At 52.8% G+C, this 23,999-nt stretch overlaps 1 protein-coding gene across 1 annotated transcript in view; it reads right to left on the bottom strand.

The window, feature by feature from the left end:
* CGN (cingulin) overlaps positions 1-23,999 on the bottom strand; it is a 60,068-nt gene that overhangs the window by 16,109 nt on the left and 19,960 nt on the right. The window contains exons 4-17 of the mRNA XM_074981202.1: positions 22,788-22,857; positions 20,254-20,352; positions 19,518-19,669; positions 18,955-19,096; positions 18,026-18,238; positions 16,390-16,538; positions 15,383-15,524; positions 14,100-14,312; positions 13,328-13,534; positions 11,974-12,231; positions 8,474-8,644; positions 6,435-6,596; positions 3,938-4,027; positions 297-380 (exon numbers count right to left, since the gene is read on the bottom strand). Of these exons, the coding sequence (XP_074837303.1) occupies positions 297-380; positions 3,938-4,027; positions 6,435-6,596; positions 8,474-8,644; positions 11,974-12,231; positions 13,328-13,534; positions 14,100-14,312; positions 15,383-15,524; positions 16,390-16,538; positions 18,026-18,238; positions 18,955-19,096; positions 19,518-19,669; positions 20,254-20,352; positions 22,788-22,857 (2,152 nt within the window). The remainder of the gene's footprint in view (positions 1-296; positions 381-3,937; positions 4,028-6,434; positions 6,597-8,473; positions 8,645-11,973; positions 12,232-13,327; positions 13,535-14,099; positions 14,313-15,382; positions 15,525-16,389; positions 16,539-18,025; positions 18,239-18,954; positions 19,097-19,517; positions 19,670-20,253; positions 20,353-22,787; positions 22,858-23,999) is intronic.

Consider the following 23,999-nt stretch of genomic DNA (forward strand, 5'->3'; position numbering starts at 1 on the left):
CACAAATTGGTTAGTCTATAATGGGCCCCAGGACTTCTCACTGTTTTTCCGAATACAGACTAACATGGCTACCCCTCTGATACAGTTAAGAAGATTTTCCAGGGTCAGAGCAAGATGATCAACCAAGTCACCAGGGCATGCTGGTTTAAACGCATTTTCTAGGCTAAACACTTGGGCAAACGGGCAGACCTGCCACCCTTTGATGTCTCTGCAAGAAGCCACAAGAGCACCCATCAGCTTCCCTCGCCCGCAGTAGCAGGGCCCCAGCCAAATCCCGCATCTGGTCACAGCCGTACCTGCCTCTCCAGGGAGATCTTGTCACACTCCAGGTCCTGCCGGCTGGAGCGTTCCTGCAGCAGTTCTGCACGCAGCTGGTCAATCTGGAGGAAGAAAGGTTGGTGTTGTTTAGACTTATTTCTGGCCAGACAGGCGCGTCTGCTTTCACAGAGGGGCGGTTCTCTCCCTGGTTGATGGCTGATTCCTGAGGCCCTTCATGGCTACAGCCAGAGGGAGAGCAGGCATGCTTGCGTTCCAGTCTTGGCTATTATACGTGCCCCGAGCCCCTTCCCCATTATGCCCGATTTCCCCCTCTGTGGCCTGCCTTTCCTGCAGAGGGCTGTAAGATTCAAGGCAGCACTGCATTTCAAGAGGGCGCATACATGCCCAAAGTCAAACAGATGCTGGGCACAATGACCATTTTTGGGGATATCAAAGTCTTCGGGGCCTAACTCTCAGCTGAGCACACCTCGCTGGTGACTGATGGAGTTGCACCAGTGGCATTCAGGAGCGCAACACTCTGGCCCATAAAATGTGGCTCATGTGACAGGCAGGCACTGGTTTTCCATTACATTAACGGGAGTTCAGCGGGAGCTGAAAAAAACCAAACATTGTGCCAAAAGATTCCAGTTCTCCGTATAACAGCCTGGGGGGGTGCCCTTACCCAGGACCAGGGTCTCTCGTTCAGCACCCAGCACAGGGTTCAGTCTAAACAGGTGGGCTGAACAGCTGTCAGGCCTGTCACACCTGCTCTAGATCAGCCAGTAGGCCATGACCTGAGACACACCAAACCCCTATCCAAAGGCCAACCCTACTAGGTCTCTATCCGAGATTTGCCGATAACTTGGGAGGCAAGATAAGACCATCCCGGCTCATGCGCTCTTATGGGACCAAGCGCTCCAGGGCTGGCAGCAGGGCAAGAAATCTTTCGCAGCTTCCAGCAGGGACGGAACAAAGGAGCACTAAGAGGGGAAACAGTTCTCAGCTGCAGTTCACTGTCTGCAGCTGGTGGGAGCAGACACCTGCACATGTTGCTCCTCTGCTGCAACAGCTGGGTTCAGTGAATCAGACAACGCCATACCCAGGGACCAGGAAGAAACACTTGGACAGCCGGGCACAGCCCAGCTTGAGATCATGGCTTAGCAAAGTCCCCGATTCTGGTTAATTGCGTATGCAACACTGTGCAGAGGCAGCAGCCCTGGGCAAGATTAGATCATTGTTTACTCAGCAGCCAGATTGTTTCTATTTTGTGAACATCAGCCAAGGTCAGGGGCTAGGAATGCTGTCAGCCTCCTGCCAGAACCACCCTTCCCTTTGCCAGGCAGGGCTGGGTGCAGATCGGTCTGGAGAGCAGACCCAAGGGACATTTCAAGTAGCGCGAGTCAAGACCAGGGCAGGATGTCCACACTCCAGCTGGGAGGTTCTGATTCCATTGGCACTCTACAAGCTATTGTATGGATGCTGCGGGCACCCTAGCCTCTGGCTCTGAGCGTGGGCAGCTGACCTGAACCTCTGCCGAGTGCCTCGTGCGGCGGCTGCTAGTTTAAATGCAATGGCCATGCTCCGCTAGCTGTCCTTACTGTAGCGCTAAGGCCCCCGAAAAGTCTGTCCGGAGAAGTTACACTCTTACTACTACTGGGCACGCAGAGATTTTTTTCTGAAGACAGTGACCTTTGAGGCATTAGCTGTGCACTTCTCGCATCTTTTGCTTATACATCTGCCTGCGCCTACTAATTGATGTGGCCACACCCACCTCATTGCTTCAGCTTTAACTGAGGTTGGCCTTTGGATCAATTTGCTGGATTGGGGCCCTCTGCGGGAGACAGAATTCCCATGCAGCCATAGGACTCACTTATTATTTGAGCTACAGTTGTGCCTAGGACTCCTAATCAGGGGCCAGAGATCCTATGGTGCTAGGCACTGTATGAATACAGAAGAAAGGAGTCCCTGCCCCGAAGAGTTTATAATCCAGGTATAGTCATTTCTGTACCTCACTTTCCCAGTTCTGAAAGAATAAGCCACCCAGAGGAGCAGATTTTAAAGCCAGAAGGGATTGTTATGATCTAGTCCAACATTGCACATGAACGGCAGCCAGAAAAGCGAATTTCTGCGCCCTGTGGACAACTAGTGTCTGAGCGAGAGCAGATCTTTGAGAAGGAGACGGCCAGTTTTGGTGTAAATTGCACATGAGGGAGAATTTAGGGCCATTGAACAACAGCTACTACATCTGAATAAACTTTGGCTGCCTAGAGAGTACACACTTAGCCCAGTCTCCAAGAAGTACCCAGTTTAACTCAAGAGCAGACAGTTCCCAAATGCCTTTTTTTTTTTGCAGTCTCTCCATAGACGGCTGATGGCTTAGCAGGACGGAATAGCTGGACTGGAATTGACAACTGGCATTCAGATGGCATGTGCCGGCAACTTGGGAACAGACAAAATAATAATGGACTATCAACAAATATGGATCCTTCAAAGCACTTCCAGGTCTGGCTCTAGTAAGTTAATACAGGCTGAACCTCTCTTATCTGGCACCCTTGAGACCGGACCTGAGCAGATAAGAGACTATTCAGGACAGTTTAGATGTAAATACAGACATATTCCCCACCTGCTACCAGTTTTGCAGATCAAGGAAAGGTAAAACAGGCAGGGGAAGGGATTTGCTCAAGGTTGCCCGGTAGATTCAGTCACAGAACTAGGAAATAAGATCCAGGATTCCAGATACCTGGCTAACAGATCATGGTGTCCGAACAGAAACACAGTGCAAACCTAATGGCACCTGTTGGCTACAGAGATCACTCCTGTACATGAGGGAAGTTCTGCTTTTACTGTCCCTCAAGGAAGCAATGGACACTACAGAGCATCAACTTCATTCACTCCCCCACATGATGCAGGGCGACAGATTGGAGGAGAGAACCAAGACCCAGAGAGCCACTGGCAAGTCTGTCAACAGCAAAGTGCATCTGGGATGCGGTCATGCTAGCATCAGCAAGGCTAAGGCTGCCCTCTACCCCCAGCAGGATCCATGCTGCATTAAATGCTAGCTTGGAAAGAAATGCTGAGTGATTAGAAACGAGGCTCAGCACCACAGGGTTCTGTTGAGTTGCAGAAACACCAGTGCTCTTGGCTAAGACCCCACTTTTGGGCCTCAGTTTCCCCACTTGTAAAGGGAGGGGTTTAAGTATTGTTTCATAATTGTGGCAGCAGTGAGATGCTGCAGGCACATCCCAGGACCAATGTTCCCTCGAATTTTCTCCACTGATGGGCGGAATAAATTTTTTTACATGCACCAAGGCATGTGTGGATGGGCATGACCAACGGTAACACATGCTGCCAGATGCAGGCACTCTGCTAATCAGCTTGGCTGCTGCCCAAGTGCTCAGCTTACAGGGAACACTGTCCAGGAGCCCATTATTACAGGTGATGTACAGACACAGAACAAGGTAGATGTCCCCAGTCCATAGAGCTTGCAATGCAGGACACAGATTCGCAGGGTCCATATTCCCCCCTGCACCCCCAACTCCCTTTCTGCTCTCCTTTCCTAGCACCTGGGGACCTCAGTCTTTCCCCCCATAGCAGGGATTCTGTGCATCCCCATATCACAGATTTCCATTAACCCACTGGATGAAGCTGGGCCATGGTTTGGTTTTCAAGTCCTCCTTACCTGGTCTCTGCTACGGTTAACCCGATCCGCGAGCATCTCCACTGTGTTCCTCTCCTCATCCAGTTCCACCTCGAGGCGCCTGGATTTCTCCTGTGAGCAGAGCCCATGTTAGTCCAGCTTTGGATTCTCTCTGTGTGTGGGTGGGGGGGTGGGGGAGGACCACTCCAAGCCCCATCCTTGGAACAGGCACAGGGCTATTCACATTGAGCTTTGTGGCATTCCCGGGCCCTATGGGCTGCTGCACACTAAGGGCTTGTCTACACCACAGATTTATTCCAGAATAGTTTATTCTGCAGTTGTTATTCCAAAATAAGATATTCTGGAATGCATCCACACTACAGGGAAACCCCAAAATAAGCAACACTTATGACAAAAGAGTGCAACCCCCCCCCCCACACTAGAGCTTATTTTGGATTAGAGCCCCTGCAAGCACATAAATAGACACTACCAACCAATGTTTTAGGTCTACACAGCAGTGTTATTTTGGAATATCTTTTTGAAATACCCCAATTTCCGTTCTATAGAGCCCCTATTCTGAAGTATTTACTTTGGAATAGGTGCTATTTTTCATGGGGAAAAAAAATACATGCTATTTTGAAATAGCAATTTTTCTGTGTAGATGCTTGCAAAGTTATTTTTGGAACAGCAGCTGTTATTCCAAAAATAACTTTGCTCCACTGGCTTAGAAAGCCACGATCACTAGCTGCCCCAAGTCTGAGGATGCTGGTCTCTGCTGTGTTCCATACAGCAAAACGCCATTTGATTTTTCTAAGACCGCTTTGGGTTGGATGTGCCAGGGGAGCTCCTTACTGGCAAGTGAGACTCAGATTTGATCCAAAGGATTTAAATTTTACTGTGAGGTTAGTTGCGGGTCACTACAGACCTGCATGAAGAGTCCCAAGCTTGCTGTTGGCGTTCAGATCAAAACAGCTGCTTTATAAATCCACAAGTAAAGAACCCTGGAAACCAAACAAGTCTCCGCCATGAACTATTATATGGCAATGCTGGGAAGAGCTGAAACCGAAATTGGTTACTTGGCAATTAAAAACAAGAAGTCCTGTGGTACCATATAGACTAACATATTTTGGTGCACAAGCTTTTGTGGGCAAAAGACTCCTGCATCAGATAAAGTGGGTTTTTGCCCATGAAAGCTTATGCTCCAAAATATCTGTTAGTCTATAAGGTACCGCAGGACTTTGTTTCTGAAGGTCCAGACTCACTCAGCTCCCCCTGATACTTGGCAAATAAAAGGGCAGGTTTACAAAAAGTCAGGTTTCCAAGTGAAGGAGAGACCGAGGGCAACTCTGCCCTCTGCCGGTTGAGGCAGGCTTTGGAGCTAGCAGCAGCAGATGCTCTCCTGGATCGCGGGCATGTTTAACTGCAAGACATGGGTGAAACACTGGGGAGAATTCCTCTCACCTCTTCCTCAAAAACAGAGTCATCCTCCTCCTCCTCGTTTCTAGCCTAGCATCTCCCAGTGTCTGGCTTCATGCCAACTTGTCTTGTCCTGATAGAGATGGACCAGCTGGCCACCCTTAAAACACTTACTGGTCATGTTTAATCTAACTTAGAGTGTTAGGTTCGCTTATTAAGCAACTGCCTTCAACAGCATGAAGCCTGGGGCTGCTGCATGGAAGTTTGAGTATTGTTCTTCAGTACCTATCCTGAGCCTCACAGCTGAGGGTGTGGAGCTGAAAAAGAGTCCTTCTTAAAAACAGGGTAACACGTGGGCTCTATTGCCTCTTCCCATAGCAGTCATGAAAACATGAGAGCAGGCTCATGTCACAAAAGGCACCCCCCCCCCCCAACATGCAGTTAGTTTGGGCTAAGAAAAGGCCATGATAATTAGGTTTGAATGCCAAGGCTCTTTCCACCCTATTGCCCGAGAAGCTCAGCAGTCTGATAAGGGAACTGCTATGTGCATGTGTTGGAGGACAGCAGGCCGTGAGCTTACAGGTACTCTTTGGGAGAACGATTTTTTCCAGCACCTGCACAGCTGTAGCACCATAGCAGGCCAGTCCAGAGGCCTGTACTCAGAGGGACGCTGTCAGACCCCACCCACTGCATACTCATGGATGAGACTATGGGTCTATGTTGTCATTCAGCCCCACCCTCCAAATCCACCATTACCAGGGCTGCAAACATGAGAGGCCACAGTAGTGCCAAGGTATCAGGGCAGTCTAGACACACTGTTGAAGGAGCTAGTTGCTGGTTTGCTGTCATGCCTGTTTAGCAGCAGAACAGAGACCACCACTAGGGCCCGTGTGCAGGGATTCAGTGCCACTAGATGTTCTGGAGGAAGACAGCATGGACAGGATCACTGCAAAGCCAGCAGAGATGGGGACTTGGTCATAGACTCTTCACTAAAGAACAAGGATGAGCTCCCTCACGACCACTGACTGCTACTGTCTCCCTGGTGGGACCCTCACCCTGCCTGCAGTTCAGTAAGAGTGCCAGCAACTTCAAAGCAGCCCCAGGTCACAGAGAGCAAACGAACCTCCAGCGCTTTGACCTGCCGAGAGCGATCGTCCTGAGAGCGTTTCTTGGATTCCATCTCCTGTTCCACGTTCTGTAGGCGCTGAGCCAGCACCTCCTTATCCAACAGGGCGCTGTCCCGCTCCGCCTGGCTGTCCTGCAGGGATTGCTTCAGGCGCGTGATCTGCGGAGAGGGAGGGCAGAGGAGCTACAGTACTACCCCAGGGTCATTCCCCCCTCGCCAGCATGCAGAAAGCTGCAGGTCTCCCCAGCGACTACACAGGCTGGTTCATTGGTGCAGCAGCAGAGGATCATGGGACATAGACGCTGGGCCAGACAGGACTAGTGTAGGTCAGAAATGGAACGTGCTCAGGGCTGCCACAGAGGAGGAGGAAGCAGCCACCCCAGGCCCCAGTGATTTAGAAGAGCCTGTATGCCAGGCCACCACTGTGGCATCAGCAGTGGCCAGAGCTACAGGCCCTTTACAATTACACCCAAAGCCCCGTGCGTCATGGAGGGCTGGGTGTGGGAGGCTAACTCCCCAGGCCCACCCCTTCTGATGGCTCAGAGCTAAGCCCCACCCCCTACATCTTGCCTAGGGCACAGAGAAGCCTGGTACATGCTGGACTGGTACCAACGCTGAAATGACCCACCCAGCAACCTCTGGGCGATACCATCCAGATGATGCTTGCAGAGCTAGCTGGCCCTGCAAACAGCCATGGACAACCTGCTTTGGTTGGAGGAATGGGAGAAGGATGGACAGCTGCCTCCTTTTCTGCATCACGTGGTGAGTGCTCCCTCCTTTCCCTCCCCAGCCCAGCAGGTGCTGGTCTAAGAACACATTGGTCTCCCAGGCATAGTACCATCCATGTGCTCTCTGCAATACTAGGGAGCCCTAGTGGAGAATGCCCAGCTCCATCCCCAGGGTGAGAGATTTGGGAGGGGCCAGGCATGACCAAGCTGCAGAGTTCAGAGTGTAAGAGGGTCTCCTCACAGCAGCCAGCCTGCAGGAGGGGATGGGAATGGCTCCAGGCTCAGAACACCCACCTCCCCAAAGGAAATGCACCTCACCCAGCACTGCTGCCTGCCAGTGCCCTAGGCCTGGCCCACAGCAGCCGACACTGCCGCACAGCTTAGCCACAACAGAGCTTCCCTATTTGCACAGAGGGTTCCCAGCAGCTGGATTTGGAGTAGCTGGGCAGAGGTCTGCAGTCCTGCAAGCTCTCCGTCTCACTCCACCCACGCATGCTGGGGCCCAGCACCAGTCTCGCTGAGTCCACAGGCAGTCCAGGTTTTTGGCCTCTGGCAGGTTGGGATGCTGCAGTTTTACTTGGAAGCTGAAAGTTACTCCAGCTTTGATCTGTCCAGTCTGTGCTCCAAGAGGGGAGCAGCTAACCACCAAGCTATGCAGAGATGCTAGTACCTGTCACTCCACCTAGCCCAGGAGGGCCAACCCAGCTCCAGGGGGGGACAGTCTCCACTTCACTCTCCTGTCCAGTGATGCAGGGACGGATTAACAAAGAGGCAGAAGATTCTTTCTGGGCTCACACAAAAGAATCACTAAGTTCTGCCTGCAAGATCTTTATCGCTGGCCACGTGACAGCCGGAGAGCACCCAGCCCGACTCTAGCACTTGCTGTTACAGGCACTCAACCCTTTAGCAGTCTGCGGAGCAGATCTGAACTGCGGCTGCTAGCCCAGATCTGAACTGGGCTCGGATGCCTGTGAACCGAGCTGACTGCTATGACAACACAGCCTGTCTCAGGTAGATGTACTAGCACAGCCACTTCTGCTGGAATTAGGAACAAGGGGGATCTTGTGTCTAGAGCTCTGCTGGCTGCTGCTCTTACGTCCTAAGGGGGCTACACTTGCTTCTGATCAGGGCCTGGGCTGAGCAGGCCCTTTTCCCGAGGCAGAGAAGCGACAGGACCTGGCAACACAGGGAATTTAGAAGTGGATGAGGGATGTCTGTCTCTTCCCAGCTCTGCTGATTCCCAGCCAACACATTGTAGGCACCCCTCCCTGAGGCGAGCCCGGCAAACCATTGAGAGCGGCAGCCTACCTCGTCCTGCAGCCGGCCCACGGTGACCTGCATCTTCTCCACCTCCCCACTGCAGTCTTTGGCCCGCTTCTGGGAATCGGCGAGCTCCTTCCGCGACTTTTCCTTGTATTCCTCCAGCTGCGACTGCAGCACAGCCAGGGAACGGTGCGACTCCTGGGCCATCTGGTCCAGCTAAGGCAGAGGGGATGGAGTACTTAGGAACCCAGTTAGTGTCCATAGCCAAGCATCCCACCCCCAGGTCACACACAGGGATTAATGATGCTATTGAAGACAAATGGGGACTCCACCTAAATTCAATGGGAGCGAGGGAAGGGAACTCCACTAGGTTTCAAACCACCCTGAAGAGGAAGAGAAGGGCGGGGGGGCGGGGGGAAAAAAAAGGGTGTCCCTGCATTCCTGGGTGGCGGGCTTGAATTTCCCCTTCTTCTCCCAGCTGTTTGGCTTGCAGGACAGCGCTCAGGCTGCTAGGAACGGCATTGATGTCCAATGACAATATGCAAAGCTGAGGCTTAGTGCACAGAAATGTCCATTAAATGCAGCTGGCTAAGCCAGCAAGGGCAGCATTAAAGCCCTTGCAGGACACTCAACAGGGCAGCTTTGATTTAAACTGTACCTATCACTGGGCTCTTTCATGCACCGGAGCTCATCTCCAGGGAGTTTCATTGGCAAGTCTGGTAAGAGCCAGATCACTGCAGGATGAGTCACCCTAGATACCAGAGGTCACCCTACAACTCCCACATCTTCTAGTGCCTGGGATCATAGACACTGACTCTGTGGGTTCTCCAGGGCTGGAGCACCCTGCGGGGGCGGGGGGAAGAAGGTGCTCAGCACCCACTGCGGGGCTCTGCCCACCAGCTCCTCCCACCCCCTCAGTGCTCCACCAATAAATCAGCTGCAGTGCTGGGTGAGGGAGAGAGGGTGAAACTGGAGCAGGGGGTCAAGCACCGGGGAGGGGGGGAGATATCAGCAAGTCGGTGCCTGTGCCATCCCAGGACATTGCACACCCTGGGGTCTCTTGTGAGCCTGGCAGACAGTGGGTTTTCTGGGAAGAGATGTTTTAAAAAGAGGGTAAGAGAAAAGCTTATCTGTGCCACTACCCTCCCTGGCTGAGTGGCTCAGCGCCTTCTGGAGAGTTGTATTTCAGAGACAGTTCTTCAGGGCAGCTCCAGTTACTCCTCCAGGCAAGCTCAAAATGCCAACCCACCACAGCAGAACCCTCATGCCCTCCAGCCAGTTGGCCAGCAGATTGCAGGGGAACATTTTTAAGAGCGGGAGTGCTGAAACTTCCCCTTACCCTTTCCTTGCCCCGCCAGCTGACACTGTCAGCCAGGTCCCCCAGTATGGGACACTAGCAGCAGCACTCACAGGAGGCAGCTAGGATCCTGGGTGCTTGGCTGGAAGTCCAGAGTGGCTGCAGCACCCTTCTTCCCCACACATATGATTGGACCTGCAGAATCCCAGCCAAGCAAGCCTTGGTAACAGGCAGAGCAGGCAGTCACCAGACACTGCCATGATCTGCTGGTCTCTGGCAGTCCAGCACTGGGCTACTAATAACCTTGCTGGAAGAGCTGGCTGGTCACTGGTACAGCAACAGAGATGGTTTCACTACTACACAAGCATCTCTCCTAAGAGGGATCACCTGCTTTTCAGCTGGCTCCCCACAGTTATTGCACCTCACTGTGCTATCTAGAACACACACACTAGAAACTCTTACAAGGGACCAAGGGCAGCTGGGTTATAGGAATTTCTGTGGTGCCCAGAACACCCAGAGCCCACGCCCCTAAGGCTCTGGAGGGAGTTTGGGTGGGGGAGAGGGTCTGGGGAGCAGGCTCAGGGATGGAGTGAGAGGCGCAGGGTTTGGGCTGCGGAAGGGAGCCAGGGTGCAGGGGAGGGCAGGGGTTGTGGTGCTTACCTGGCCCCCTCCCCCTCTGACAGCTGCTCCTAGGCTGGTGGGTGGTGAGGGGTTTGGGGTGTCTCCACACACTGCTACCCACAGGCACCATCCACAAAGCTGCCTACTGGCCACAGGGACACTCAGGGCAGTGACAGCATGTGGAGACACCCAGGCAACCAAGGGCTTCAGGGACATGTGGCAGCCGCATGGAGGAAGCAGCAGGAAGCTCCCCTAGCCCCACCACCCTGCCAGTGACGGTGCCAGGATCCCCTGGCCCCTTTTAAAAAAAATATCACTTGGAGGGGCAGCAGGCAGGGTTAGTGGAGAGGCCTGGCCCTGAACTTTGCTGGATTATTCCTGGGGCTTGGGCACCATGGGGCCTTAGGACTCCCCACCCCTGCAAGGGAGGCTTGATGGCCTAGTGGACAGAGTACTGGACTGGGCCAGGCCTCAGAAAACCTAATTCCATTCCTCACTTTGCCCCAGCCCAGTTAATTCCCTGCTGTGTGCCTCTCTCTGTCTCTGGTGAAGGGACAGCGGTACCAACCTCCTAGTGATCAGCGAGTCGCAAAGATAAAAGCCAGGGACTGGTCAGTGCTAAAAAAACCTTTTCCATCTCTGAAAGCTCTTTGCAGTCACTGGGCTCCTACTGGCTCTGATCAGGGCCCAGCTGGGGCAGGCACATGCCACCATTGGAGGAGCTGAGGAAACAGTGGCTCACAAGAGATGGAGAAGAACGCCTCAGAAGTGAACAGCAGAGCGTGTAGCACTGCTGCCTGGCAATGCCTCCGCGCTGCCGTGTATCAGTAGTGCCGAAGCTAAGTGTTTCCTTCTGAGACCCGTCTCATCCTATAGCTAAAGAAACCCCCTTGAGGCAGGAGTTTGCATTCCCACCAAGGGACGGGTGGGCTTCTGCTAGCACCCAAAATTAAAAAGAAAAGCTAAATCCTGCCCTAGCCAGAGGCGGCAGAAGAGGATGCAGAAAAAGGATTCCCATGTGGGTGCTTTGATAAAGGGCTCCCAGACAGAGCAGGAGAAAAAATAAAAAAATTAAAAAAAAACAAAATTAAGCTGCTTGCTGCACTAGCTAGAATGGGGTCAGAGGGAGTTTGCAGGACAGGTCCTTTGCCTTGGAGGGAGAAGTGAGGCTTCTCCTAAGCCACCTCCCAGCTTGTCAGTACAGCCCAGCTAGGACACAGCCCCCTAATCAGTTGGCAACACCAGCTGACAGCCAGCGAATCAAGCCCAATGTGTGCTTACGGGCCTCTTCCCCTGCCAGCCAGCAGGACGCATGCTGGGGTGGAATGGAACAGCTTACAAATCTGAAATTCTAATGCTGATGCTACACAGCCATGGCCCATTTCCAAGCAGGTTGCTGGACAGGTCAGAATCCCAATGCTGTGTAACAAGACACATGGGTATCTCCTCTGGTTGGCCACAAATTCCACCCACCTGTGTGAGCTTCTCAGGACTCAGTCTCTGTGGCATGTGAGCATTTATGTCCCAGCATGCAGTGCAGTAACTCAATCCAAGCAGCCCTGGGACATCACAGGCTGCATCTTCCCCTCCCCGCCCCCTTTAAGAGAGTGACAGGAGCCTCACAAACCTCTCTGGTCAGCTTCTCTGTGGTCTTATCCAGCAGTCGCTTTTGCTCCTCCAGCTCGCTCTTCGTCTTCCTCAGCTGCTCCTTTTGCTTCATCTCCTCCTGGCGAGAGGTGGTCAGCTCCTGGTGCTCCTGAGACAGCCGACTGAGACTCCGCTGGGCCTCTTCCAGGCGGCTCTCCAGAGACCTCTTGGCCATCAGCAGTTCCTGCTCCTGCTCTGCAGCCTCCTCCAAGGATTCCTCTTTCTGTCTGCGATCAGCCTGGAAGGGGAGGAGCTCTCAGGAACACAAAGCAACCAGGGAATCTAGGAGTGAGGCGATCTGAACAGGGCACAGAGAGTACTGGGCTGGGATTCAGGAGATGGGACCTCAGGATGACCTTAGAAGAGCCCCATTTCCCCCATCCACGTGGGCTGTCAGCTCACCACAGCCTGGTCTACTGCATCAGGTTGACAAGCTGCCTTAGGTCAGTGGGCACAACAGTCTTCCTCCCACGGACGCAAGTGCTCTACTACACCGATAGAGTCACTCCACCTCCACAAACGGTGCAGGGCTTACGCTGGTGGAACCTGCAGGACACTGCTGCCCTCAGTACGTTCCTTACATCAACTGACCGTCATTCTTGTCAACTTCATGACTCAGAGCTGCTTACCAGCCAGGCTGCTGTCTGGTCTCCCCTCTGGGCCCAGGCTGCACTCCCCAACTCCCTACACCCTGCCAGGAACAGGGCTGCTGGCTGGACACCAGCTGCAGCTCTCCCTGCTGGGAGCCTGGCTGCCAGCCCCACCATGACTCTCCACTCCTTGCCAGGAACAGAGCAGCTGACAGGACACTCAGCCCCTCATGTTGCCCCCTAATGTTGGTCAAAGAGCCCCTGGTGAGGGCAGGCTCCTCTGACAGAGGAAGGGCACTGTGGACACAAACCATGCCAGCAATTGCTGAATCAGAGGAGTAGCTTGTTAGTCAGTATCCACAAAAACAAGGAGTCCTGTGGCACCTTACAGGCTAAACAGATTTTTCTGGACCATAAGCTTTCGTGAGCAAAGACCCACTTCGTCAGATGCACGAGGCACGTGTGATGCATGCGACATGCATCTGACAAAGTGGGTCTTTGCTCACGAAAGCTTATGCTCCAAAAAACTGGTTTAGTCTATAAGGTGCCACAGTAATTGCTGTGAAGACCATAACAGGACCTAATGTAGGCTGACAACCTATAGCTTAGACATGCCCAGGCCACTGACTGTCTATGTCTATGCAGCACCTGGCACTAACGTGGCCTACAAGAGGGAAATGCTAGGCAGGAAGCTGGGGAAGGAGCCAGGTCTGTGTGCAGGGCAGTGCTACAGCCCTTCCGTACCTCTAGCTTGGCGATCTTCTCCCGGAGCCTAGCCTCAGAGCCCTCCCAGTTCTCTGAGAAGTGCCTGTACTCCTTGATCTGCATCTCCAGGCCCAGGATTTTCCTCCTCAAGTCATCATTCTCCTCCTGTGTTTCCCACAGAGTGGACTCCACGGCCTTCCTCATCTGCTCCGTGGCCTCCTTCTCGTTCTCCACAGCCACTTTCACCTGTGCTCCAGGCAAGAGACATGCACTGGTGAGCCCAGTGCCAGATGGCAAGCCCGGGACCACATCCACTGGAGTTTAGGAGGCCGGCTCTCACAGGAGCTAGTCTCCAAAGTCTTCTGCCCAGTGGAGGGCAGATGGACTCCCATGTGTAGCTCCTTGAACAGAGGGTGCTCCTTCCACTGGGGCATCCCCAGAAGTGGCTCATGCACAGCAAGCAGCCGTCTCAGAGGGTCAGTGGGCGGTGGCTGGGAAATGGAGCTGCGAGGGGATGGAGGCAGCTGGATGTGCCAAGGGCGGGGTGGTGCAAGGGGCACAGGGGGCTCAGAGGTTTGCTGCTGTAATGGTGGTAAAGGGCAGGTTTCATGGGAGGGTGCAGCAATGAAAGCTGTGCAGAAGGCGCCCCCAGATCAGTGGCCTGGGTACAGGCCTATGCCCCACCTCCTGAGCTGCTCACTGGGGCCCGTAACCCAGGTTTGCAGTCTTTAGCACACCCAGCTTGAGAGCAGGCAGGGATGGGCATGCCTCTGGGGTCCTATGCTTTAGAGGGTCTGAGCTGGGCTCTTGCCTTGGTAGCTTCGTCGCAGTCCTTTCTAAGCTGCTGCAGGTTCTTCTGGAACTGCTGCTTCAGCTGCTCTACCTCCGCCTCATGGCTGGCCACTTCCTGCTGGAGTGCCCCCTTCAGGGCAGCCAGCTCCCGCTCCCTCTGGCGGACCAGCTCCTCCTGGGTCTGCTTCTCTGAAGCCAGCTCCCTCAGCTCCTCTTGGGCCTGGTGCAGCTCCTGCGGGGAGGAGGAGGAGGAGGAGGAGGAAGAAGAGAGTCACTGGCAGGCTTCAAAGAGCACCAAGCACACAAGCCAAGCTCTGAGAGCCCAGGCTGTGCTCACAAGACAGCCAGTGAGATAAACAAAGTGAACTGGACTCCCAGAGAGGCTGAGGCACTGAGCATGGCGGTGGTCCTGGTAGAGCCAGTGGGTTGTTGTAACCAGGCCTGGGCAGGAAGTGGCCTGGTTAAAAAAAAGCCACTATTCCCATTTGGGACAGGAAGTCAAAGCCAAGAATTCTCACAAAGGGAAGAAGAGCGATTTGACAAAACAAAGCAGCACAAAATGTAGCACTTTAAAAGCTAACAGTGATTTATTTGGTGGTGAGCTTTCCTGGGACAGGCCCACTAACATGGCTACCTCTGTTACTGTTCAAGAGTGATCTGAGCTCAGGTCAGGGAATATTTCATTCCAGTCGTGACCTCTCTCTAAGGTTGTTTAGAATCAGCGAGGTGACCGTTCAGAACAAAGCTGCCTCAGGAGGTCCTGCTTCAATATTTCTCAGATCAAGAATTTGGTTGTCTAGAAAAGTAGCCAAACAACAAGGGGTGCAGAAGGAGAATTAAAAAACCACCAGCCTTGACTCTGTTCTCCAGGAGTCAGGAAAGTTGTTGTGGGGGTGTTTTGATAAAAACCATCGATCTACAGAGATCCATCTTGAGAGGTCAAGTCCAGGTCCTACTGTGAGGGACTTTTAAAAAGAAGTCTAACCTGCCCCTGACAGGCCCCTTCAAGGGCTGAGCTCACAACCCTGGGTTTACAAGGCCAGCGTGCTAACCACTGAGGTATCTCCTCCTGCCACAGGGAGTTACATTAGGTTCATTGAAAAGTTTCCCAACCTTCTCTAACCATAACCCCTGGGTCCTGGGAAGCAGAGAGTGGTGGGACAAGTTCTAGACACATGCTTGCCCTGCACTCTGTCAGGGGTTGCACCTTGGGCCCCCCCCGTGCCAGTGGGGATCAAGAGTTCCAGCCCCCAACTTTCCAGTGGTTCCCACTTCCTCCTGACCACACCCAGCTCATCGCACCTTCTTCAGGGCCTCCACCTGGCCAGCATCCACCGCACTGTTCCGGACCTGGTCCACTTCTGCCCGCATGGCCGAGAACCGCTCCTGCAGCTCCCGCAACTCCTCCTCGAACTCCTCCCGCTCCAGTTTCACCTGCAGGAGCCTGCATGCAGGAAGAGAAGTGCCCAGTGGGCTCCCCATTGCTCCATGGGAAAAGCATGGGGAGTCTGACCCTGGGGGAGGCTGGGCTGAGTGGGAAGCAAGACTACAAAGGTTCCAGGCCCCGCTCCTGGTAGATGCAGGTGGCTAGCAGCCCACCCCCTGCACACCACCCAAGTTGGGGCTAGGGGGCCTCCTCACCCATGCCACCCCCATCCCTTCTCGGGTAATGCTGTGACATGACACCATGCGCCTTCTTGCGGGGCTCTACACCAGCAGTATCATCAAGTCCAGGCCTGGCCACCACCTGCACTTTGGCTTAGAATCATAGGGTTGGAAGAAACCTCAGGCAGTCATCAGGTCCAACCCCTTGCCCAAAGCGGGGCCAATCGCAGCCAGGACTTAATCTTCGGGATGGAGATTTCACCACCTCTCTCGGTAACCCATTCCAGCACTCCCCCTCCCTCCTAGTGAAATAGTATTTCCTAATCCTACCCCTCTCCCTTTGCAATTTGAGACCATCGTGCCTTGTTCCGTCACCAGAGAACAGCCTCACTGGGCCGCCTCTCTGCACAGCCATCCCCGCCCCCGGAACCGCCTTTCAGATAGTTGCAGGCTGCTATCAAATCCCCCCTCAACTCTTCTTTGCTGCCTTGATTCTCCTTGGAAGGACACCTCACAGTCACGTCGAGGGACATATCCCACCAATTATCTAAGATTTACAGGAAAAACATTGGGATAAAATCAAAGCAGCCAAACCCTTTAGTGCCACTCTAGCCAGGGGCCGGGGGTGGGGGGGGAGGGTGTGGGAGAGGAAGTCAGCTTTAACTAATAGCACACAGGTCACAGCTGCAGCAGGGAGAACTCACTCCTGCTTGGTGCTGCGCAGTTCCTCCTTGTTTTTCTGGAACATCTCCCTCCAGTGGCTTGTCTCTTCATTACTTTCTTCCAGCTCCTTCTGGAGGCTCCTCACTATGGAGTTGATTTTCTGCCTCTCAGTCTCTAGACTGGCTTGGTCCTAGAGACAGGAACAAAAGCAGTTGATCATTTGCCATTGGGTTGATCCATTTACTGCTAGCAGGCGGGGGAAAGTTATGCCTTGGTAGAAACCTCCGCAAAATTTACATGGGGCTCCCTCCTGCTTTGTGAGCAACAAGGAGTCTTGTGGCACCTTATAGACTAACATATTGTGGAGCATAAGCTTTCATGGGCAAAGACCCACTTCCTCAGATACATGAGTAGGGGGGTGGCTTTAGAAGGGTATTTAAAGAGTGGGGTCCCAGTAAGAGGGAGGGCCAGAGCTGACAAGGTCTATTCAACAAGGTCGAAGTGGCCCAGTATCAAGAGTCCTGAAACCAAAAAAGTCCAATGGGAGAGAAATCTGAGCTGCAAATTATTTGCAAAATTTGACTCCATTAACCATGGATTAAAACAGAGACTGGGAATGGCTCGCAGCTTACCAAAGGCAGTTTCTCTGCTCTGGGTGCAAATATCTCCCCATTAGACTCTGACAAAGGCTCACATCCCCTGGCTGATCTGACTTGTTTTTTCCTCTTTTGATAAGTACTGTTGATACCGGGCCATTTCCACCTTGCTAGCTCTGGCCCTCCCTCTTACTGGGACCCCACTCTTTAAATACCCTTCTGAAACCACCCCACAACTCATGCATCTGATAAAGCAGGTCTTTGCCCACGAAAGCTTATGCTCCAAAATACCTGTTTGTCTTTAAGGTGCCACAAGACTTCTTGTTCTTGAAGGTACAGACTAACACTGCTACCTCTCTGATACTTCCCGCTTTGTGCGTTCTCAGTGGATGTTTCCAATGCACACCCTGCCCAGAGTCTGTCTTTGGTTACACAAGGGTCTTCTCTGAAGTCTAGGGAGCCCCTCCCATGTGATACAGCAAAATTCAGCACCACAGAGACACAGCTGAGCCATCGCTTAAGTGATTAGAACACCCACATGTAGTGCTTAGTCAACTGATTCAGAAGTTCTGTGCTGGGGGAGAAGGTGCCCCTTTAACCTGGGGTCTCACAGCGCTTCAGAACACCAACCAAGGCATTGGCTGAGACGTTGCACTAGTTTACAGGTAGGTTGTGATCTCCTATAGACCAATTTTTGTTAAATCGGTGTGGAAGACTGGGGAGGACACTTGTTTTGGTTAGCTGTGGAAAGGACAAGTAAACCAGGTTCTGGCCACAGCGAGCAGCCACACATCTCTTTTGATTGGTTAGAAAGAGCTTTAAGAGAGACCACCTGAAGTTAGAACCAGTGCGTCCTTCTGGTCTATCCCAAGGCCTCACTATCACTGAAGAGGGACCTGCCCACACCACCTCTCCATGACAGCTTAGGACAGGAAGTGAAGGTTATAACCCACGGAAAGATTTGGAGGGAGGGAATTTAAGGTGGCAGGCTACTGTTATGGTTTTCTAAGTGCAGCCTGGCATCTCCTACCACATGCCAGCATTGCCACATCACCCTTCCACTTCACATGCCCGTGACTACCTGAGACACGTCCTCCATGTTTCGCCTCAGCTGGTCCATGTTGTGCTGGTACTGCTGCGTCACCCTCTCCAGCTCCTTGTCGTGATTTGCCACCTCCTCCTTCAGGGCTCCTTTCAGTGCCGTCAGCTCCCGCTCCCGCAGCCGCAGATGTTCTTCTTGCTTCTGCTTGGCACTCAGGACCTCCTCCAGCTCCTCTCGGATTTCCAGAAGCTCCTGAAAAAAAAAGAGCGGAACAGACACTCACTGCCTGAAGCTACGTTATTCACTTCTAGAAGCACTGGAGGGGGCAGCCTTGGCCAGTGGCTAGAGCACTGGACTAGGAATCCATACACACCACCACCAGCGGCCTACTGTGTGCCTCAGTTTCCCCTTCTGTACAGCAGGGATAATGAGACTGACTTCCAGTAGGGAAGACCGCTAAGATTGGAGGTTGGTCCTCTAAGTTGGACATCTCTCCTCTGCAACATCTGTGGTCTTGCATACCCATTGGTGCTCCGGGGCTGGAGCACTTGCATGGAAAAGCTAGGGCCCCACCCCCCAAGCTCAGCAGCTACCACCGCAGTTTCTGGGGTGTCACAAACTGTGGTGTTAAGGGGAAGAGGCAGGGTGTCCAGAGTGTGGGGCTGTCCTCCAGCTTCCCCCTCCAAGTGCCTCCCCACTCACTCAATGATGGTCTCTCTGCTGCTACTGCTACTGGAGTCGAGCTCCCCTAACAGGCACTGACCTTCCCTGGTCCAGGACTGGTCAGGCTTGGAGGGTGCTGGACTAGGGAGGTACAGCCTTGTAGTTTGAATGCTGACTCAGGCCAGCTTCCCACATGCCGTAATTGAGTGCAGTGCTGATGGCTGCAATCATTTACCCTGGCAAGAACCAGGCCCATGGTGCAGTCAGCAGCCAAGATGCGAGATCAGGTGGCACAAGTTACTTACCTTCAGGAGTTCCTCTCTGTCTGTAGAGTCCCCTGAGGCTTTCCGCAGCCTGTCCAGCTCCTCCTGCATCCCCATGAGCTGCTCCTCCACATCCTCCAGTTTGTCCTCCGTCTGTTCTCTGGCGGCTTTCACTTCTGTCAGCCTAGAGGAGACAGTACGAGCCTCTTCAAAGCCAGCCTCAGAGCAGCCAGGTACAATTCTAGCCCAGAACGTGTCTTACTGGTAGCCCTCCCTGGAAGTCCAGGTGGCCTAGTGGGTAAGGTTGTGAATTCGAAGTCACCCACCAGACTACAAATTCCAGCTTTGGCCTGTGGGACCATGGCAAGTCACTCCATCTTTGCTGAGCCCCAGTTTGCCAGTGGTACAATCAGGATTATACCTCAAGCAGGGGCTGAGAGCCCTCAAGGCAGTTAGGACATGTCTGTGCCTCAGTTTCTTTATCTATAAAATGGGGGTGCCCACAGCCTTACTCAGGGGGTGCAAGGATTCTTTAAGGACAGGGCACATGGGGATGGTTTTCTGCCAGACCCTCATAGCCCACATCTGCCAGAAACGGTTCCTACTCTTGCAAGCGGCTTTGCAGCTCCTGGGTCTTCTTCTCCAAGGTTCCCTTGAGGAGCCTGCACTCATTCTGTGCCTCCTCCAGCCGGCTCTCCAGGCTCCGAGTGGCACCACTCCTGGGATGCTCCCGTGCCTGCTCTGCTTTCTGGCGAAGCTGGGAGAGGGGAAGAAGAGACCGTCATTGGCCGAGGAAGAGGCTAGGACGTAGAGATACAGCCTCCTGCTAGCAACGCAGAATGCTGGTTCTTGAGGCATCCCACAGACAGACCCCGTCAGCCTGTTCACCAGAAGTGGGTCAGCCAATTGGCCGAGGGGCTGGCCCTAAAGCGATTAAACATCTTGCCCCTAATGCGGGGAGCGATGGGGGTACAAAGGGAATGAGTTTGGGCAGAGAACTGCCTAGCGGTAAGCAAGCAAGGACAGAATTCTCCCCCCACAACCCACAAGCAGCCCTACAGCTGATGTTCTAGTCTAGGTGTAGGAGGTGACCCCGACACAGTACCACTGCCAGGGGACCAATGTAATTGCAGAGTCACTAGCCAAGTCCCAGCCTCGCCCTCAAGCCTCTCCATCCCCCATGCTAGGACGGATGGAGACAGCAGAGAGCGCAGGCCCCCCTGCAGCCCAACCCTGCCGAAGGATGGCAGCTCTGCAGGGCTGGCAGCCTTCTACCACCATCTTGGCACAAGGCAGGAGGTTACTGGCCAATACCCAGTTGGTCAGAATCACTGGTGTCACCTTTGTCTCTTCATCTAGTTTCTGCTGCAGTTCCTCCACCCTCCTCTTCAGTTCACTGTTCTGGGACACAGCTGCCCTTGCGTCGTCAGGAGACACTGCCTGTCAAACAAACAGAGCCCCATCTTCAAACACATGCACCCTGGAGACGCTGCCCCAAGGCAATTATTGGAGAGGAAGGGCAGTCTTGGGGTTAAGATGCTGACTGGGCCAGGTTCAAGTTCGAATCCCAGCTCCACCCAAGTCAGGTCCCCAAAAGGGAGTTGAAAGCCGTGTTCTCTGTAAGCTGCATGCATGTGCGGCCACTCAGGAGAGGTCCAAATGCTGTCCGGCTGATTAGCAAACTGCTCACAGCCAGGTTGTGTTTCACCTGGTGGCGCACATCTGCATATGCTTCAGTGTACAAAAAGTTATTTTGCACTCGGATGGAAAAAGTTAGAGGGAACATGGGTAAGGATCCTTCCTTTTGCCAATACGCGTTTCCCTTCAAGGACCATGTGTCTATAGAGCACCTAGCAGAACAGGGACTGCAGTAATACTGACTGAGCCCCCTTGCCTTATATCTACGTACTTTTGCAGTGCTCCATCATTGCAGAAAGCAGGCTCCTCACAATCTTAATGTATTGATCCTCACAAATTCTCCTGTAAGACAGGCCAGGGCCATGATCCCCACTGTACATGGGGGGAAACTGAGGCACAGAGCAACAAAAGGACTTGCCCAAGGGTATGTTCACAGAATATAACAGAGCCAGGTATGGAACCCAGATTCTCTGAGTGCTAATCCTGCGTTTGCCATCCTCCTCCTTCAACACTCAAGTGGTACAGGGCACCTATTGTAAAACTTCCTTTAAAGGTAAGGCAGAAAAGTGGATGTCACAGTCTCAGCGGCAATTCTGTTTTAACCTGACACCGGCGAGTTGCCTTGTAATGCCAACATCAAAAGAGAATCACTCCTGCCAGGCGTATGCTGGGCCTCAAGCAGGGGGCTCTGAAATGCCAGATTTAACAAAGAACGCTGTCATTTCAGGCAAGTGCTGAGCACAGCAGGCAGCAGCCAGTGCCAGACAAGTCAGGGATAATGGTGGAGTTGGCAAAATGTGTTCTTAAAGTCTGACTGAACACCCCTCTTCCCCCACGAAGTTAATGTCTCCAACAACATCAGAGGAGATTCCTGAAAGGAAGCTCTGTGGCTTTCATATCCAGATCATTCTAGGCGTTTGAAGAGTCTTTTCTATCTGCTGCCCTGGAAAAAAAATGACCTTTACAAAATGAAAAAAACCCCACAATTTCAGGCCCAGAGGAGCATCCACAGGAGAGAGATTGGGATAATCTAATCTAAAGCATACACATTGCAGAACCCAAGCCCCAAAACTAACTCTCTTTCTTGCTTTAAAGTGCACAAGGCTGGAGTCCAGGAAGGATAAAAGCATTGAGCCCTACAGTGGCAAAGTGCATGTCAGATCACTGACTTGTCAAAGCTGGAATCCAACCTCAACTAGGACCAGCCGCTGATGGCTTAAGGGAAAGTGAAAAGCCCATAATGCATGTGACCACACTGCCTACAACAGAAGGAAAACATCCTTCCTGTGGGCTGCACGAAGGTATCCTTAGACTGCAATTTCACCAGGTCTGCTCGGAAATGGGCGTTCCGTCAGCAGGATGTGCTGATCTATGAGAAGGGCTAAAAGACAACCAGCTGCCCCCTGTGGAAGGCCCTTTCCTGCCACAGATGTGCACCACTGTGATGAAGGAGCTTAACAGACACCCAGTAATGCTGGTGTGGGGTCAGGAGAAGAGAGCAACTGGGAGGCAGCCAGAACGTGCACACTGCAGATGCGAGTTTGCAGCTCAGGGCTGAATGCCTAGGCTAGCTTTGCCAAGAGCAGGTCTACATTAGGCCCGAAAGTAGAGCCTAGATACGCAATTCCCACTATGGCAATTGAGGAGCTGGACTCGACCCCTCTACGATCAACTTATCTGGCCATCCTCGCTGAGGGGAGGTCAATAGGAGAAACTCTCCCACCTTACTCCTTTACTCCTCAGGAGAATGAGGAGTACAGGGGTTGACTGTCGACCCCCAGTAATTTGCCTTCTTGCCTTCCAGTAGGGACACAAAACTGAAACCCCGGAGTATTGACCCTGACCAGGTCGGTCTGCCAACAAGTTCAGATGTACCCCGAGTTAGTGCACAGAAAAGAGCCCCAGCAATACAAGCGACCCTGAGAACTGCCCACTGTGAAACACTAGCCTCTCGGTGCCCACGCTGGCTTGGCATGCTGCCTTTGTGGTGTCCCAACTTGATCTGAGCTAGTGGGTGCACGTCACCCTGAGCCGAGAATTCCACTCGGAGATGGAACCCAGACGTAGCCTGCGAGGGCAGTCATCCTGGCCTCTCAATACCATCCTGGCTTGATAATGCAGGGTGAAAAATTCACCCTTCTGCCAAGAACCAGGTGCCACTGAAGCATTGGAGGGCTTTGGAACTGGACTCTTGGCAAATTAAGGGGAGGCCAGTACAGAAACGTCCTGGAACTTACAGCGAGAGCTTGGAGTTTCTCAACCACCAGGTTGGTTTTTCTCTTCAGAGAGCTTTCACTTTCTTTGCTCCTGAAACATTAAAACAAGGAAGTCTGTCAGGTGAAGAGGGTAATGGCCATGGCTTGGGAGGTCTGTGTGAGTGGGTGGGGGGAAAGGAAAAAAAAAAAAAAAAGCGAAGCAATACGAAATGGCATTCACCTATGACTCTGGAGACTTAGGGATGAGTCCCTGCTCTGCTGCAGGCTTCCTATGTGACCTTGGGCAAGTCACTTAACATTTCAGTTTCCCCAGCAGTACGAGGGGGATACCTGTACCGCATTGCCTCAAGGGAAGAAGAGGGATGAAATATGTTAAAGATCACCAAGTGCTCAGAAGCTTTGGTATTGGGGCCAGGTAATTACTCAGATACACACTTCTGTCTGGATTTTATTAAACCTATCTGAGGCAAGTTAGAAGAAAGTTATATGCAGCTCTCTCTGCAGTTTGAGGCCCATAAGGTATCAGTGGAAAGTAAAAGGGATAAGTCCCTCTTTACAAGAGGCCACTGGAGTAAAATTCTGAAAGTGTCTCAGTCAAGCATCCCCAGGTCAGGGAAGCAGGAAGGAGAGAAGTCGTCTTTAACCAACAGCTTTTGAATCCCTTTAGCAATTAAATACAGCGGATCACTTGCCTATTTACCCTGGAGCCCACCCTGCTGAGGGCTTCCCAGAAAACAGATGCCACTCATCTCCAACAGCCTGTTTAAATCAGAAGACAGCTACACTAGGAATTAATTCCCTTTGCCGGCTCCAAGGCTGGCATGCACACAACTGGCACCTTTCTTAAGTCACTATCTCATAGCCAAGAGGCTTACAATAGTTAATTTATGGGCTGATCTGTAGTTCGGGGATTCTCCTGCATACGCTCCTGTGAAATGCTGGATTTAAAGGAACGGAGTTTTGTTTTACTTAAAAAGGAACAAGTTTTCCTGCCCGTTCGGGGCCAGGTTTTCTAGTCAAATTGCAAGGCCAAAAGGAGGCACTGTGATGAGGTAGTCTGAGCTCCTGTGCAACAGACTCAACTGCTAGGCTCCTGCTGAGGATCGATTCACCTGCTGTTCCCTAGCAAGAGCTATGGGCAGAGCTCCTTTGAGGAGCAGCCCCCTCCCCCCATTGAGAAACATGGGGACTCCGATACATCACATTTGTTGGTGCCCCACCCCTTCCCATTTC

The sequence above is a fragment of the Carettochelys insculpta genome, chromosome 30 (assembly GCF_033958435.1).
Source record: "Carettochelys insculpta isolate YL-2023 chromosome 30, ASM3395843v1, whole genome shotgun sequence".
Classification (NCBI taxonomy): domain Eukaryota; kingdom Metazoa; phylum Chordata; order Testudines; family Carettochelyidae; genus Carettochelys; species Carettochelys insculpta.